Source organism: Camelus dromedarius, chromosome 21 (assembly GCF_036321535.1).
Source record: "Camelus dromedarius isolate mCamDro1 chromosome 21, mCamDro1.pat, whole genome shotgun sequence".
In the NCBI taxonomy this organism is placed as follows: Eukaryota; Metazoa; Chordata; class Mammalia; order Artiodactyla; family Camelidae; genus Camelus; species Camelus dromedarius.
In genome coordinates this window covers 20471915-20490137 of record NC_087456.1, presented here as the reverse complement: position 1 = coordinate 20490137, position 18223 = coordinate 20471915, and the positions used below count along the sequence as shown (strand labels likewise).

Sequence of the window (18223 nt, the reverse complement as noted above, 5' to 3'; positions counted from 1 at the left end):
GCCTAGGTCTAACTTCATATGGTTATTTACTTTACATAAGAACATAATTAATACTTAGGAAAAATCCTAAGGATGACTTAAAAAAATAACCTATTATTAACAATGAATACATATAGGAGATGAAGTAAAAGGAAAAAGAAAGAGACTGCAACATAAGACAGCCAGAAGTAAGAGAATCTTACAACACGAGGAAGGATTTGCCGGCCACATCAACTCCTGCTGCCTCGATCTCCGGCCCTGGCAGTCAGTGTATATCCCAATGCTGTTAAAACACAGCAGATACTCTTTACTGGAGATTTCAACTGCGCAGATGGCATCCATTGGTTGATGTGTAATAAAGGAGAGCGTATGGTCGTTTGAATGGAGCATGCTGTATGGACTTCCTTCTCCATTCAAGGGGTATCTCAGAAATCCAGACTGGAATCCCACACAGAGTTGCTCACTGAAGATCGCCATCCACTGGACATTATATGGGACTTGAATTTCCTTAAATTTTCTGTGACGAGTCTTGCTCTGAAATAGTTCATAACAGAGGACCTGTCTTTTCATAGCCACACACAGGCACGTAAGAGCTCCATGACGCACTTTTCCAGAAGTTATGGTTTGACACCCTTTAGTTTCTGCCAGCTTATAAAAATCAGTCTCTCTCCCGTCCAAAGCTGACATAGGAAAAAGTCGTACGTGACGATTTCGTCCTGAGATCACAGCAACAAGCTGATCGTTTGGAATGAGTTCAATCTGATGAATCTTCTTATTGTCACCAACTCTAATAATTTCTATGCAAAGAAAGAATAATGAATCAAATGCAAAACAATGCTTTGTTTATTAATCACATCCCAAATATACTCAAAAGGATATGTCAACTTATAATAGAGAGATACACACACAGAAGAGTAGGAGATCAGAAATCACATGGAGAAAGAGGAAGACAATTATACCCATTATAAGCTAATTTAGCCTGCCTATAGTAAGGTATTAAATTCAGCACTGAGATTTCTGGCAGCCAAGGCAAAAAGTTCCTATGTGATAAAGCACACCAGATCTTCAAGAAAAATTTTTTTACCGGCACAAAATCCTAGGGAACTTTACCATGGGGTTCCTATTTTTAAAAACTGAGTAACTCATATTTTAGTAAAGGTACTTCTTGCAGTAACAAATTAATGAAGTTTAAATGCATTGTTTTCACATGATCTAACGATATAAAATAAAGACAGAACTTAGAACACTGTACTCAAGAATGCTAAATTAAATTGGTTCCTTTTTATTTCACCCAGAATTTAATTTCTTCCTAGAAAAAAAATCTGCGAGGGAAAAAAGAACCAAAAACAAATACATTTTAATGACTGTTACCTCTACTAGCACTATTAGAACAATGGAAAAAAATCAAGTTGTTATTTTCTTTCATGTACCATCTTTAGAAATCTGAGTTCATACAGCAGAACTGTTAAATAAAATGACACAAGAAAGACAGTACACATAGAAATTTTAGAACTAGGAGGATTATGGAAATTTTAAAATTATCTTTTGACTTATAAACACATCAAATTAGGTCTGGAAAATTTCAATTATAGACTAAATAAGAGCAAATCCTGCCCTTTTTAGAATTCAGAGTTTAGAATTTTCTACGAACAGTATTTTCCCCACAATAATTTTCTCTTACCATCTTTGGTGACATGTACAACAAATAATCCTTCTTCATTCCCCAAAGCTATTCTTTCATGATCTATAGAAGACATAAATATGAAACATTTTCATTAGGTTTTATTATGTAAAACCCATAGAATAAAACAAAGAAATCTGATGTGAAAAACTGAAATAAACAAAATAAATAATTAAAAAATAGCAGTAATAATTTGCACTATTAAATTCCCTTTCAGGTTACAGTGGTAAGTATTATGTCTTTTTTTAAATAGAACAATCATCAGAAAATAATTTACATCAAAAGCAAGTATTAAATGTTTATTCAATAAAAGGTGAAAAAAACCTCCTAATTTGTTAGCACCATAAGTCCAATTCCATTTCTTGTTTTGGGAGGGAAAAATTTGTGAAAGGCATTTGAACTATACTCATTAAACTTTTCATTCTTTTCTAGAAAGTAACAAAACAGTTGGAAGTGTACATAAGAATGTGGTGAAAATTTAAACCTCCAGACACAAAAGGTACCAGTTTTTGAGGGTATTTTATATACAGGGCACTCTGTGTTACATAGTCCATCTTAATTAAAACTTTGCAATAACCTTTGCAAGGTAATTAGTATCTACATTTTACACAGGAAACTTATGCTTTATGAAATTAAACTTATTCCAAGTCACAAAAGCAGAAAATATATTCGTAAACAGATTAATCTTTAGCATTGTTGCTTTTTCAGTAGAAAACACATTTGAAAAGTGTACTTATTCTTGTTTACTGAAAAACAAAGCTCTAATATGGTTTCATTCATTCAATAAACATTTACTGAGCATCTATGCTATAACACATACTATGTTAGACACTGGGGATTCCTAGATGAAAGCCAGTTCCTGCTGACAAGGCAGATGAGTAAACAGCTATGACACGATAAAGGTTATACATTCATACCTATGATTGCAGCTGCCTGGGTTGTTTTAATGAGGGGTAGAGTGCTGTCATAAGCCTCTTTGGGAACATAGACTGAGCGGTCTCTGAATTTGTTCTTCTTCAAAATCTTGTGCAGTTCACTCAGCACTCCCACCCACTTACTCCTCTCATTCTCACTATCTGCCAGCATCAGGATTGAACATTTGTTATTAGATGCTGAGAGCTGGGAAGCTGTGACCTAGAACAATTTAATCAAAATTCATGACATTAGAAAACAGACACCTTTTAAGCCAGTTTTATGCTTATGCTAGTTTGCTTATTAGCACTAGCCAACAAAATGAGCACACATTAAGTGATATCTATAACAGAGTTTAGCTATTTCTAATGAGAAGAATAACCAGTTTTAGAATTAGAATTCATGACAAAGCAAAGGTAGCACATATCATTATAAATGTCAGTGTCATTTGTATTTTCTTTGCTACAAAGTGTCAGAATACTACCACTAAAAAATTCATTACACACAGTCATATGACAACAGCAATGACATTTATTGAGTAATTACTGAGCACTGGGCACTTTACAAGTGTTAGCTCATCTAATATCTTCACAAGATAGGTATTGTTATTATATACAGATTTTATATATGAAAAAAAACAACCTGTAGGCTTCTCTGCAGTGAAGCAGAGAAATTAATTTCTTCAAGCACACACAATTAGACTGTGATCCTGTGTCCACGCTCATAAGCACTACACCATACTGATTTTCAGCTTGTTTTAAAAACAGTCACCAATGCTCATAAATACTTACAATCTCTGTTACTTCAAAACAATCAACTCACATTATCTTAGAGAAAACCAGATCACTTGAGCTAGTATTTAAATGTTTATCATTATACAAATGACACTAAAAAATCAGAACAGATTTAAATTATGTATATATTGATCCTTTATTAAAAGTAATTTAAGCAGCAGTGACGATAAAATCCCACAATCAGAATCAGTTATATTGATAAGTGGCCCTCTGCAGGTTCCCTTGGTAGTTGGAGAGAGAATAGTTGTTGGTCTGGGAACTGAGAGACTAAGTTTGGCCTTTGTCTGAACTTCCTTGCATGCAAGATTCATAAACAAATACTAAGCATACAGGTATACCATCAGGACAGTAGTCCTTTCTTTTTACCTGTATTATCTTAATTCACCAATTCAAGGTTGCACTGTATTAGCCTCCAACAACTCTTCATGTGGCATTCCATTCTCCTTATCAAGAAGTGCAGTCTATTTCCCCTCCTTTTAAATCTGGGCTGACCTAATGACTTGCTTTGATCAACAGAATGCAGAAGAGTTACTTTGCCTGTTTTGGGCCTAGTCCTTAAAAGGCCTGGCAGCTTCTTCTCTTCTCTTGGAAGCCAGCCATGGAGAGCTCAGTCAGGCTACTGAATGATTAGAGACCACATGGAGAGAGTTCATACAGAGAACTCAAGTGCCCAAGGAACGGCCAAGCGCCAAGGGAAACAGCCAGCACCAAGGCCCCAGATTTGAGAGTAGGGTTGTTTTGGGTATTTTATCCCCAAATGAGCTGAATGCAGCCATATGAGTAACCCCAGTTGACACCAGAAAACTGACCCACTGAATGGTGAAAAATAAACCACTGTTGGTTTAAGCCACTAAGTTCTGGAGTGGTTATTACAAAGCAATAGAACTGAAATGCATTAACTTTTTAAAATGAGATTTTTAAAAGAAACTTTTATTTTTAAAACAATTGAGAAATCCCACACTTACTCAGTTTTCCATCTGGTAGTATTTATTTGAAAATGGAATTGTGACTCAAAAATATTATCAAAGAGGAAACTTATTTTAGAAGCCATATATATTCATGCTTTCTATTGGTCTTTCACTAATTAAATAGTTACTTAGCACCAACTGTCTATACAGTCAAGTATCAGATGACATGAAATACATAAAGGAATATATATATATAGGAATATATACAGCTTTGGTTCTATTCTTATTAATGTTATGATCTATACAGAGAGGCAAAACATATACTCATTAAAAGTAAGTAATTCAGTGATCAAATTACAGTACACATACTTACTCTAAATATACAGGGTATATCTTTTCGACTTGCATGAATAACATCAGAGGCCAAGACTGAACTCACAGAAAATTCTTCATCCCTGAAGGAAAAGTGAAACATTAAAACTCAGTATATGTGGCTGCGTGTGTAGTGGTTTTGGGTATGTATCCAAATAACACACATGAAGCAATCCTCAAAACATAATTGCACAAAACATTCAAATTGAATTTTTAAAAATTTTTGAATTTTCTCCCTTTGTAATCAATAGTGCCAAAAGTAATTTACCAAGTGTAATTTAACAGTGTACATTATCCAAGAGCTAGGAATCATTTCTGGCTTACTCAAAGTCACAAGTAAGTACACACGGAGAACTGGGATTTGAACCCTGGTAGGTCTCCAGAGTCTCCAGCAGACTTTCCTCCCACAATACATCTCAAGTGCCCTCAACACAGCTCATCTGACATTTCACTGTTCCTTCAACATCTAAGACAGATTTCCTCCACAATAATTTATTCCTTGTGATTTCCTTAATTTGGTGGTTAGTATCATCATTCTCTTGGTCTTGGAGACATCTTAGTCTTATCTTTGATTCTAATCCCTATCTTTCTATATTTGGTCTCTTAGCAAGTTCTGTCAAATCTTCTTTGCTAATATTCTACTATTTCTTGCATCTATTCCTTTATATTCTATATTCGTGGGGAAGATGATGTGTTTGAGATGCTGGTATAAAATGCCAATGTGAGCCATAGCTGGAAATTCTAGTTTTGAGCACTGGAGAAAGATGACATGTGTCTTGCAGTCATCAATGCACAGGTGATAGCTGAAGCTACAGGGGTAAATAAGATCACTCAAGGAGAGTGCCTGGAGTTACGAGAAGAGGTTAAGCAGAGCACTCCAAGGGACAGGGGGAAGAGTCTGAAAAATGAGACCAGAAACATTTAAGAGCTGTACTTCTTAAATGTTCACTGATTCATTTTATATTCCAAGAACTTGTCTGATTTTGAGATTTTTATTTCCTTTCCTTCCATTGAAATTTATACCAAAGCCTTTAGGTGATGATATAAACATTACACATTAGGCCTCCAGTACCCCAGAAACCTTTAAACTGGTCTTCTGAATTCAAACATTAGTTTCTTTTCCCTGACTTCCCAAGACACACACACACATCAACCTGTTTGATAACTACACTTTATGTTTAATTAGTTACAATTGCAGTATTAGTAAATGAGAAAATTAACATGAAATTGGATTTAAATAAAAATGGAAATATAATTAGAAGAAAAATCACACACTTTTTATTTCTATGAGTGCAAAGGTACAAATATTTTCACCTTCAAAAACTTACCTCATGTCAATCACTTGACTGACTACAACACTGGGCTGAGATGCTTTTCCTTCAGCAATATCGTACAGAAAGAGTTTGAAATCACAAACGACAGCCAGTGCTCTCTGCCATCCTTTCTTCACTCCGGCTGGCTTAGGGATCTTAGATAGGCAAACAAACAAAACAGCAACTCAAACTGAAAGGTCAATCAGAGCCCCTTAATTACATATATAATGGCATAGTGAAAACCTGAAGATAATGTACGTGCATTATAAGCCTGCCACTTTGGTTGGTAAAGCAGCAGATGGAACACACAGATCATTAATAACACGAGAAAGTGTGAGAACACATTCTTCAAGCACTGGATGACTTTTTATTCTGAAAAAAAATAATGGTACCATTTTAACTTTCACTAGTCACTCATTAAAATAACATTCATGGATTTCTAAGTAGCATAAAAGCCAAATTTGGTAGTAGGATGAAAGGCAGCTTATACTTTAAGTATTATTCAAGATTACAAGTAAGATTACACCTTGATAATATCTCATACTTTGTAAGCATATGCCACCTCTCCAGCAAGACCAAGTGCCAAAGACTCTTTCATGGAGTTTTCAACATCTGTTCATTACAAGATAGGGGCAGTACAGAAAATTTTGAAACATTTTGGAATTTATTCCAAGCAAAAGCTAGGTTTTTGTTTATCATTACTCTGAATGAAGTAAAATGGTTAGATGAATTTTATTCACCTAATTTTCTATCAAGGACTGTATTTGTAAGGGGGTCAGCTTTTCTTTAATTCATTAATAAATCTTAAAAGATTAATCTAAACCCAACCTAATCATACTTACCCTGACATGACCTTCATATGCTGTTCCTATTCCCTTCTGTGGATCTATACCCAGAGGACCTTTTGTCTGTTCAGGAGGAACTGGACAAGCGGTTGGAGCTTTGTTTACACAAGTTATGTGACATGAAAATCCACACACTTTTGGAGGGTAAAAAAGAAACAGTATTCAATAAAATCCATTTTTACAAAAAGAAAATTCACAGAGCACTTGTTATATGCAAGGTGCCATGTTAGAGGAATATATATTTCTGATTTTACTTTAAACAACTGCTTTTGTCATTTGGGAGGCTGATTCATTTTCTTACCAATAAAAATTTCATTGAGAAATAGTAAATATTTTTATTGCTGTAATATTCTGTAATATTATTGTTCTGTGTTAACACTAGTAATCAAAACGAGAAGCAAATAGATGGAAAAAAAATCTAATCTTGTGAATAAACAGTTGTTTTCAAACTTTGAATTCCTAAAGGAGTAGTTTCTGGAGTTCTCTCTAACTCTTCATCTCACTGCAACTTGGTATCTGCCCTAAAATTTCTCTTGCAAGAGTCACTGATGGACATTAAATTATCTGATATCTTTGCAGTATCTGGCAAACTTTACAATCCCTCTTTTGAAAATTATACTGTTCAATGATAAAAAAGATATAAATTAAAGGTAAAATTTAGGAGTTATTGATATTATTATATATACTTAAACTACTACCAAGATAATAATTATAGTTAACTTTATTGAGTGCTTCCAATTTTTCAGTAATAATCTAAGAGAGGTACAATTATCCCCATTTACATATGACTTGCCCGGGGTCACAGGACTCATAAGTGGAATTGCTGGAATTCAAACCCAGGCAGTCTGGCTCAGAGCCTGCATACATAACTACTAACAGTATTGCCATGATCTCTCTCGATACTTACATGATGAACTTGAGATTCTAAGACAAAATTATAAACTCTTAAGTTTCACTGAGACTTGGATGGGAGAGAATTAAAGGTAAAAATATTTAAAATAAACAAGCTTGTTGGGAGGGGTTACGAACTAAGAATATCTATTTAGACAAAGGGGGATCCTGGAGAATATTTAGGAAAGAATGAAAGAAGAACTGAAAGGAGAGCCTCATGGGAACACAGACACATGGGAAAATGAACTCTGTATCACAAAGAAATATTTTAAAACCAACAGGGAGGCAAGAGGAAGCAGTACGGACTGTCAAAAACTACCCAAACTTCTGTAAGACAATTCATTCATTTAAAAGTAGAGTGTCTAACGGGTTATAATTTGTTTTACTATAAGTAAAATCTCACTTCCAAAGGGCAGTGGAAACAGTAAAATAATTGTCCTGTACTGGATCTGATTTCAATCAACCAGTAAGAATTAAAATGACAGGAATCTTTGGAGGTTATAACCACATTATCATAACATTTATGAAAGCCTGGGCATAGTCTAATGTGTCCCCACAGCTTTATTGGGTAGGCTTCAAAAAGTGAAGAAAAGAGGCACAATTTCATGGCATGAGACTTCTAGGAGGGAAGACAGTCAGGAAGATTTCAAAAAAAATTCCTACCATGGAACTGCAAATGACCCTGATACATAAAAAATGACAAGGGACCTAAAGTCAAGTAGCTGCCCAGGATTCTTTCTGATAAACAGATTAGAAGATGATATTTATAAGTACTAGCTAAGGTTCACAGAGACAAGGCTTAAAAACTATACAAATTCTCTCCTTTGGCTTGAGACGCACCTTCCCAGTCAATAATAGAGACTATTCCTTCCCAGATTACCCTGTTACCGTTATCTTTTACCTCCCTTCAAGTGTCTCCCAAGGCTCTGTCCTCATACATATTCTCTTTTCACTCTACACGTGTTTCCTGGGAAACGTCATTCATGTTCAAAACTTTATACACTCATAACTCTCAAATCTCTACTTTTCGAGCCTGACCATTTTCTTTTGCCCTAAATCCATGCATCTAACAGACTAGTTAAGATAATGTCATCTTGGTTGTGAGAACTAGCCAAACACAGAACACTGTACCCTCAGAGCCTAGAAGCACAGAACAGGTATGCCACAAACATGTGATGGATGGATCAATGACTGGTAGGGAAAAACCTCTGGTATTAATACTAGGAGTAAAATATCTTTTAGGCATAGTGGCAGACATTTAGTATTTCTGAAAAGATACCACACTGCCTACTTTTCAATAATAATTTCTCTAATAAATTATACAAGGGCAAAATTAAATGAATAGATTCAAGAATAACTTTCATATTTTCTGTCACACAGGTTAATGGGTTTCTGGGACCACAAATTTACCTGAATAAAGATGAGTGAAACATATTTAAATATACCTCCCCTGGAAAATGTTTTGTAAGCACCATCTGTCCAGTCTCCAATATTCAACAGACTTTAGCAAGGTGCTCAGTTTATTAGCCAAAGAAAGGCAAATGATTAAGTCAGACAAACAAACATTTATATATCTTTTAAAGAGAATAAAGTTATTTGATTACAATTAGGTAGTAAATGTTAGAACTCTAAAGTCACATTTTCTTACCATTTTATTCTTACCTTCACAGGAACAGCCCTGTCTTATCAAACCCACCATCAAAGAGGTACACTGATGACACTTGGTAGGAGTAGTAAAAGATTTGACAAAAAACTGATGAGTCTTGCGCTGCAAAACAAATTGATAAAAACATACACATTGTTTATTTAAAGGATTTCCATAACATGAATCCCTGTGAACCACACCAGTTGCTAGAATGTTCTCTAATTAGGAGTAGAATGAATTCTTTTCATTTCTCACCACATCTTTCTATAATTAATACTCTTTAAATATTTTTATTAGGCAATATTGAGCTGGATTATGCTAAAAATAATATTATAAGAAGTTAAATGATACTCAATTGCTCTTGAATGCCATTGGAGAAGTTATAAAATAAACTGCAGCTTTTTTTTGCTCATAAATTGACTTCAGGATTTTTATACATTCTTCAAATTATTCTTTGGCAATGAGTTAGGTGAAATTTTGCATACTGATACCTATACAAATGAAGACCTTTAATATGATTTTATACATTCTTAGGAAGAACAAAGAATAATTTAAAATTCCTGTCCCTACTATAAATCATGTATTTGATTTTCTGGGACCAAGAACAAATAATATGCTTAACAAATATGTTTTCTCCCTTGGAAGCATGCAGTATTACACTTGAGCAGACAAAAATACATGTATATTATTCCAGAGACATGGCAGCTGAAATTTCTTACTGAAAACCCAGCAGTTAAAAGTTTCTCTCTGTCTTGTCTGATCTATGTGGTGGTAAACCAAGTAGATTTTAGCTCTCTAGAACGCTTTCCTCTCCAAATCAACTCTTAGCATGTTTTAATAATAAATGAATTATAACTACCGCTCTACCATTCTGCTGTGTGAACTTAGGAGCAAATTACTTAACTCCTCTGTGTGTCACTTTTTTCATTCTAGAAAATAGAATCAACAATATCTACTTCATGAGGTGGTTAAATGAGCATTAATATAAACAAAGTCTTTTGAACAGTACCAGCACAGAGTAAGCATTCAAAACATATTTATATATGTATGTTATAAACATACTTATATAACATATACTGAAAATAAATTTGACCAAGTATTTCTCTTTTACATGTGTGATTGATTTAAACTAGTAAAAACTTTATTCTATATTCCATTAATATGTGACTACTGATGGAAAACAGTTTTAAAGCAGTATTTATTTCAGTTGAGACTTACCATATTAACAAAAAACTACAGAGAATATTCAAAGCTTTAAAACTTAAGTTAAAAATAAATCCTGCTCTTATCAGCTGGGATATATGACTTGTACACCACAAAGAAATTTTAAAAAATCAAGAGGAGAAAAGCGGATCACCTTTTTTAGGGCCCTGGAATGGGTAAGACTCAAATTTAGATCCAACCTCAAACCATTCTATTCCAGAAGCTTCTCAGGACCTTTGGTCAGTTTCAAAGTAGCACTGGGATTTTACTCTAGTCTAAGCAGCATACAGACTATCTTTATACTGGTTCTGTAATTTCCACTATGTGGACTGAGCACCAACCAAGGTGCAGACATTGTGCCAGTATTTCACATACACCATCTCATTTAATGGAAACAACGATCCTGGGAAGATATGTATTATTTCTTTGTATAACTGAAGGAACTGAAACTCAGAGAGATTAAGTAAGTTACTCATGAACAGTTATTGGCTGAGTTTTAAAATTTGAACCCAATATGTCTGACTCTGCATGTCAAAGTTTGATAATTTTAAAACAATTAAAAAATATAGTCCTAAAAAAAACCCCAAAGACTGTGTAAGACATACTTAAGTCAAGACTAGGGGCCTCCACACCTGTGATAAAAATAAAATATCTAATTTGTTAACATCATAAAATTTTGCTCAACATTTTTTCCTGTATACTAATTTTTACTTAGTTTTTTGCAGTTTGAGGATCAGAGTAAATTTTTTGAGCGCTTTTTCAATTGTTCAAAATACATTACTGCAAAAGATGCAAAATTTGATACTGATTGGTTCTATAGGCTTTTATTATAATGAAATAAGAATCAATCAACTATTCAAGGTAAATTTGTTCTTTTTTTCTTCTTCTAAAAGATAACAGGACATGTCTGAAATGACACTGTGGTTGTGACAAATTTAATAGTATTTCAGTATTCAAGAAACTACTTACAAAACACTTTTTTCCCCAGACATCTACTCAGGATGTAATTTTAACTGAGTTTGCAATAGGAAAGAAAAACAATGTTTTAGCAGAGCATTAATTTTGTGACTAACCATCCAACTGGCAGGTGCTGGTTAAATTGTGGGTGGTGGGTATGATTTACTACTGAAAATTGAATGGCCCATGTTTTACTAATCCCAACTAAGGACAGTGTAACATATAATTAACATGATTCTAATGGCATCAAACTTTAGGCAATAATAACAGGCTTTCAGTTGTATTTGTTTTTGGTAGGGGACAAGGAATAGTAACAAAAAGGCAGGTGAATTCAATCTTAGTGTCTAGATTACCTGGCTTCTGGATCTTTCTTAGATCTCCTCTTTTGTCTCCTGGTCAATATTTGATTTCTAATACCTCCACAAAAGGTAGATGGAAGAGGAGGGAAAAAAAGACTAGTAAAAGCAGCATTAAACCTAAAGCATGTAGCCAAATTAATTTTAGAGTATGTGATAACTTTGGGTAAAATGAGAATTAACTATAACCTCAAAATTTAAAGAAGTCACTAGAAGAAGGGTTCTTTTCTATTCCAATTTTGTCAGTGTTGCAGACTTCAAGCTAGTCAATGGAGAAGGTAAAATATTTTTAACAGATGTGAGAACAAAGTAGAACAAATGGTCAGTGAAAGCTTACAAATTAATAGCTGTAGATAATTAGAATACTACACTAATAAATGACAAGTAAAGGACTCTTTACCTCAAGAAAGACTTTCTTAAAAATTTTTTTTAAGTAATTTTTTTTCTTTCTAAACACCTTTGAGACAATTGTAGATTCAATCTTTCATCTTTTAAAAAAACATGGAAGTAAATTTTATTTTATTTTTTGAGGAGGAACAACAGGTGTACAATATTGAGTTAATATTTAGTTCATGAAATATTATCATCAGAGCTTTGTGGAGGCCCCTCCAGTTTTATTCTGCCTTATTATTATTATTTTTTATTCATCCTTGATGATCCACTCCCAACCCTACCCCATGAAAGCTGTCACCCAATCTAATGTGACCTATACAGGTCCTTGGTATGTATAAATCCTTATAAATTAGATATTTTTGAGTGTTCGTAATTTATATAAATGTGATTTTGTTACACATTAGCCATATTTTACTCGTCTTTCCCCTATTTCCAACTCCCTGCTACAATATGCAACAGCAAGCATCTCTTGTCATGCTGCCTAATGGATCTGAATAAAAACTTCCCTAAAAGAATGAAACTGCTGGGTCACGTGTGTATGTCCACTCCATGTTGCCAGGCCGTTCCTGTTTAAACTTCCACTAGCTGCATATGAAGCTGCCTGTTTCTTTATATCCTTGATGTTACTTACTTAATTTTTGATGACCTGGTAAGTATAAGGTAGTAATAATTTTTAAATTATTAAGTTTTTTAAATTTTAATTTCTCCACTTATGAATAATAAGGTTGGACATTTCTCCACAGGCTTGTTGACCATTAGGATTTCCTTTTCTGGGAATTACTTATTCATATTATTTGTCAATTTTTCAACTGGATTTCTCATATTTTTTTTTATGGAGCTACAGGAGTTTCCTACATATTTCTAGAAATGAGTTCCTTACTGGTGTTAAACAACGTGAGTATCCTCTACTAGTTTGTCGTCACTTGTTAACCACCTATAACAATACTCTCAATGTACAAAAAATCTTTAATTTTAATGTAGTAAAGTCCATCAATATTTTGATGATTGTGATTTGAGATCTTATTTTCATTACCTAGTCACAAAGAAATCCTACATTTTCTATATATGTGTTTTTAATTTTTAAAATCAAATCAATACATGCATATAGTTTAAAAAAAATAACATCACAATCCTTATAATGAAAACAGAAGTACTCCTTTGCCCAATACGTCCTTCCTAGGGGCAATTTCCTTTAATCCTTTTAGTTATTTTCTTATTTCTGTAATATATCCCCACATTTCTGGCAAAAAAAAAGCTCCTATATTGCCATTTCTTGATTTGAGACATTATCTATTGACTACCTATTATGGAACAGAAAGGTTTAGCACTGCTATACCACCTAGTCTCTTCATTTTCCCAATATTGTTATAGCGTAGTTTTCAGTTAAAATTTATATTTAATGTTTAATTTATTATGGCCTTAGAACTATTACTCAATAATGAGTCAAGATGTATACTACAGTTTTATCTTTCTTGTGTAATTTTTTTTATTTTTTTCTGAAATTAATAAAGCTCTCCCTTTTTTAAACTTAATTTTCTAAGTCTCTAATTCTCTCCACTCTCTCCAAAATAGCTACAAAATCCCCTTGAATCTATTTACCACATGGTCAAACACAACAGGAAGGGAGTTTAAAGACACCTCTACCCCCTTTTTTGTTGCCTGAAGACATCTCTGTTGAAGCTGTTTTTCTGCTCCATTTTTGGCTGCCTGCTTCAGTCTTTCTCTTAACCAATCCATGTCAGATTCCCTCTTCTTGGGTCCCCTGCCTTTCTCTTTCTTGATCTCCTCCCTTGTTTTGGTGGAATTCATTTCTTAGTAGTTTGCTTATTAGAAAGCAGAGCAGGGCTGATATGTTTCAGAGGAATCCTGAATTTCTAAAAATGTTATTATTTTCCCCTAAAATTGAATTGAACATATGACAGAGAATCAAAAACTCTAGCTTTAAATCATTTTACATCTGTTCTTTTCAGTTTGCTGTTGACAAGCATGATGCCATTTTGATTCCTGATCACGTGAATATGCTGTTTTATCTCCTCGGTGGTTTGAAAAAGTTCTTCATATTCTTAATATGCTGAAAACTCACACAATGTGGCTGGGAATACTTATTTGTTATCCACTGTGCTGGGAAGTGGTGGGACTCCTTAGTCTGGAAACATGTCCTTCAGTTATGGGAAGTGTGTATTATTTATTGTAGAATTTCCTCCCTTTTCTTTTTTTTCTGCGTCATTTTACTGGAACTTCTATTTGTTGAATATTGACTTCTCCAATTTTCTATCTAACTTTTTGTAATACTTTTAAGAGATTTTCTCTAATTTATCTCCCAACTCATCTAATGGATTTTTTAAATGTTTAACTTTCAAAAGACTTTTCTTATGCTCTGGTTATTCCTTTTGTTCCCTTTTGCTTTTTGCATTGTCTCTTTTTCCTTCAATGAAAATAAGAAACTTTTTTCTGTTTCTTTTGGTCTTTTTGTTATAGTATTTCCTAAAATGTCTGCTGATCCTTGGGAATTTGTTCATATTGAAGTATGAGGCAGTAAAAAAAGCTGAGTGGAAGGTTTTTCGGGGTGTGTGTGTGTGTGTGTGTGTGTGTGTGTGTGTTTATACATGTGTGAGCTATCAATAGGGACCGTGTGTGTGTGTGTGTGTGTGTGTGTGTGTGTTTATACATGTGTGAGCTATCAATAGGGACCGTGTGTGTGTGTGTGTGTGTTTATATATGTGTGAGCTATCAATAGGGACTGGACCATCTCATTGGCACAATCAACTGCTATTATCTATAATCTTTCTGGGTCATTTAATTTCTTCAGAGAATCCATTGACATCTTCCAAGGAAAGGAGGGAAGGAGGAGACTATAAACCTAACTGCTAGCATTCTGGGAGTGAAGCTGGGGAAGGGGCTTAGGGTCTCACCAGTTTGTTTTCACTTTTTGCAAAATCTCACTACTTCTAGTTTGACACTTCTCCTCCCTTTCACCAACCACTGAGCCTGGGGGTCCTTGGATTCGTGGTCTGTTTGGTTCAATTATCCCACAACATTAACATACAGCTGAGTTGGGGTAGTTGTCTGGTTTTGAGAGATGGTTCAGCAATGCTTTATGTGGATTCTGAACTAATTCTCCAATTCACTCTAGACTCCTTTTTCATTCCTGACTGTCTTAAGGTCTCTGCTGCCTTACCATTTTGGTTGTCTGAAGCATGTGCTTTAGTACATTCCTCAGGAAGGACTTGTGGGAATAAGACTCCTTGAGTTCTTGCATGTTCTTAATACATTTTTGTGGCTTTTATTTTTGAAGAACACTTTATTATCCTTAAAATCTTAAATCCTTAAAGATCTTTAACATTGCAAACTCATCAAATTGTATTCATTAACTATGTGCAGTTTTTTGTATATCAATTTTACCTCAATAAAGTTGTCAAAAAATAAAGGCATTGAGGGGAGAAAAAGCCTGACATTTTCCTTGGGTATTTTAAATATGTTACGCCATTGTTTTCTGGCATAGTGTTGCTATTGAAGAGTATGATAAAAATCTCATTTTCTTTCTTCCTTTAAGTGACATACACTTTTTGCCTAAAAGTCCAATATTTTTCTTTTTCTTTATAAACCAGTAATTTACTAGACTATGTTTTGTTTTTGTGGGGGTTGATTTCCTCACCTATGCTGTGTACCCTTCTGAGTTTCAAGTGCTCTTTTATTTCAGGGGATTTTCTTGAATATAGCTTTTAGTATTTTCCACTGCTCTGGCACTTTTTTCAGAGACTTCAATATATAAATGCTGGCTCTTTGCCTTTCTTTTATATCTATCATCAGATCATAAAAATGCACTAACATGTATTTTTAATTAAAATGTTTTTAGATTGCTTTTAAAAAGGTGGTATTGATTCATATTTCTACCTACACTTATAATGTGTCATAGTATCCTGCTAATATGGGAATATCTATGTCACGAATGTAAATGGATAGCTCATTACTGCTTTAATTTGCTTTTCTCCAACTTCTAGTAAGTTTGGGCATCTCTTCAGTTGGTCAGTCATTCTGATTTCTCATCTGCTTACTCCTGGCTTTTGACAATTAACTGTTGTATAGTTGATCCTCCCCCTTTTTTTAATAAAAACTCTTGGTGTATGCAGGCATTAACCCTCGTCTTCTACTTTGCATTTTCCCCACTATATTATTTGTCTGAGGGTGTGTATTAAAATTTCCAATCTATTGCTCATCTGAGTCTCTCTCTAGTTCTCACAGTCTTCATAGAATTTAAGGCTTTATTGTTAGTTCCATATACATTTACAATCATTATTTCTTCTTTAATTATTATTCCCTTTATTAGTATGCAATGTTCTCTTTTACACCATTTGATGTTCTGCATCTTAAACTTCATTTTATAGTATATATCTTTGACCTCTATTTTCCACCTTTCCATGTTGCTGTAGGCTATGGGGCTTTTACCTGCTTCTCTTGGTATGCTCATTCTGGGGGATTTAGCTGCCATGTAAGAAGACTGAGACTATTATGCTGGAGAGACCATGAGTAGCTACCGACACCCAGCATCCACTGCCTGTCATGAGAGTGAGCCATCCTGGACATACAGTCCAGTTGAAACTTCAGACAACTGCAGTCCAGCTGATATTTGATGACACTTACGTGGGAGACTCCTAGTGAGAACCTCCCACTGAGCCCTTCTTGAATTTACAACCCACAAAATCATGAGTATAATAAAAGAGGATTTTTTTTAAGGCAATTTATTACACAGCTAAGACTACCGGGTCACCATATTTTCCTCTCATGCTGCTATTCAGTGAAGAGTGTTTCCTTCTACAGGTATGAAAGTTATACCTTTTATTTACCAGTCTTCTATGTATTACCTTCAACTTGCTAAGATCTGTACTTGTGCTTAGTTTCCTCATCAAGTTATCATTGTTTATTTAAACATTAATATGATGCTAATGTGAGACACTATTCTAAGGTCTTTATAAATATTTTGCTTGTTTAAAACTCACTAGAATCCTATGAGATGGGTGCTAGTATTATCCTCATTTTGGATAAGGAAATGGAAACAGAGAAAGGTAAATATTTTGCTCAAGCTCACATAGCTAGTATTGATGGAACAGAGATTGCAATTTAGGTAGTCTGGTTGGGAATTCAGCATGATAAGTACCGTGCTATGTCTGCAACTTCTCCCCAGAAAAGACAAATGTCTAAGCATGCTCATCTCACCTGATCCTTACACTCACTCCCATAGTGTTTGTATTTAGATTAATTCTGGGCTGTTTTGAATCCACATTTTCCTTTTGTTCAATTTTTGGAAAAGAGGGTCTTTGCTGTCATAGATCACAGCAAAGTCCTCTAAGATACTTAGTCACCCTATTTGACAAGTCTCTCATACTGGCCTCTTGGCTTTATATCCCTTCTTGATGAAGAACTTAGGATAAGCAACTAAATCTTCATGTTCTACCATACACTATACTTCAGTCACTGTCATGTTGAGCGGAATAAAAAAAAAAAAACCTGAATTTTTTTCTAAACATTTCTCTTTCTCAGTGGTTTATTGAGCTCAATTTTAGATTCCTCCACAAGTGGCCTCAACTTAATGCCTTCCCTACAGTACACCCTCCAAGCACTACTCCTTGCTGTAACAGACTTCAAAACACTGAATTTAAGAAAATGAAAGTAAAACAAAACAAACTTTGTATGCTCTTTCTACCTTCCCCAGTGGTGATTACTGCCATTCATACAGAATTTATTTTCTTTCCTAGCTTTTATGTTTGTAATTTTGAGGAAACCAATAGTAAAATTCATAGCAAATACAAAAAGCAGAAGAAATCCATTCTCTCTCTCTCTTTTTTTCAGAACACATCATGCTTATAATTAGATTGAGTACCTTAGGTGGAAAGCCAGTGGAACCAGTGCATCCCTTTTTCCTTAAGGTTGGTGTGTGAACTGGAAGTGGAGTAGAATCTACAGTCTGAATCCCGGG

The 18223-nt window shown here is 34.3% G+C and overlaps 1 protein-coding gene across 13 annotated transcripts in view; it reads right to left on the bottom strand.

Annotated features, from left to right (window-relative positions):
- The window catches only part of CDC42BPA (CDC42 binding protein kinase alpha), a 237400-nt gene that overhangs the window by 21027 nt on the left and 198150 nt on the right, over positions 1 to 18223 (bottom strand). For all 13 annotated transcript variants that reach the window (XM_031438480.2, XM_031438472.2, XM_031438479.2 and 10 more), the window contains 8 exons: positions 18128 to 18211; positions 9358 to 9463; positions 6802 to 6938; positions 5975 to 6114; positions 4648 to 4729; positions 2578 to 2794; positions 1661 to 1723; positions 183 to 776 (listed from right to left, as the gene is read on the bottom strand). In XM_031438480.2, the coding sequence (XP_031294340.1) occupies positions 183 to 776; positions 1661 to 1723; positions 2578 to 2794; positions 4648 to 4729; positions 5975 to 6114; positions 6802 to 6938; positions 9358 to 9463; positions 18128 to 18211 (1423 nt within the window). The remainder of the gene's footprint in view (positions 1 to 182; positions 777 to 1660; positions 1724 to 2577; positions 2795 to 4647; positions 4730 to 5974; positions 6115 to 6801; positions 6939 to 9357; positions 9464 to 18127; positions 18212 to 18223) is intronic.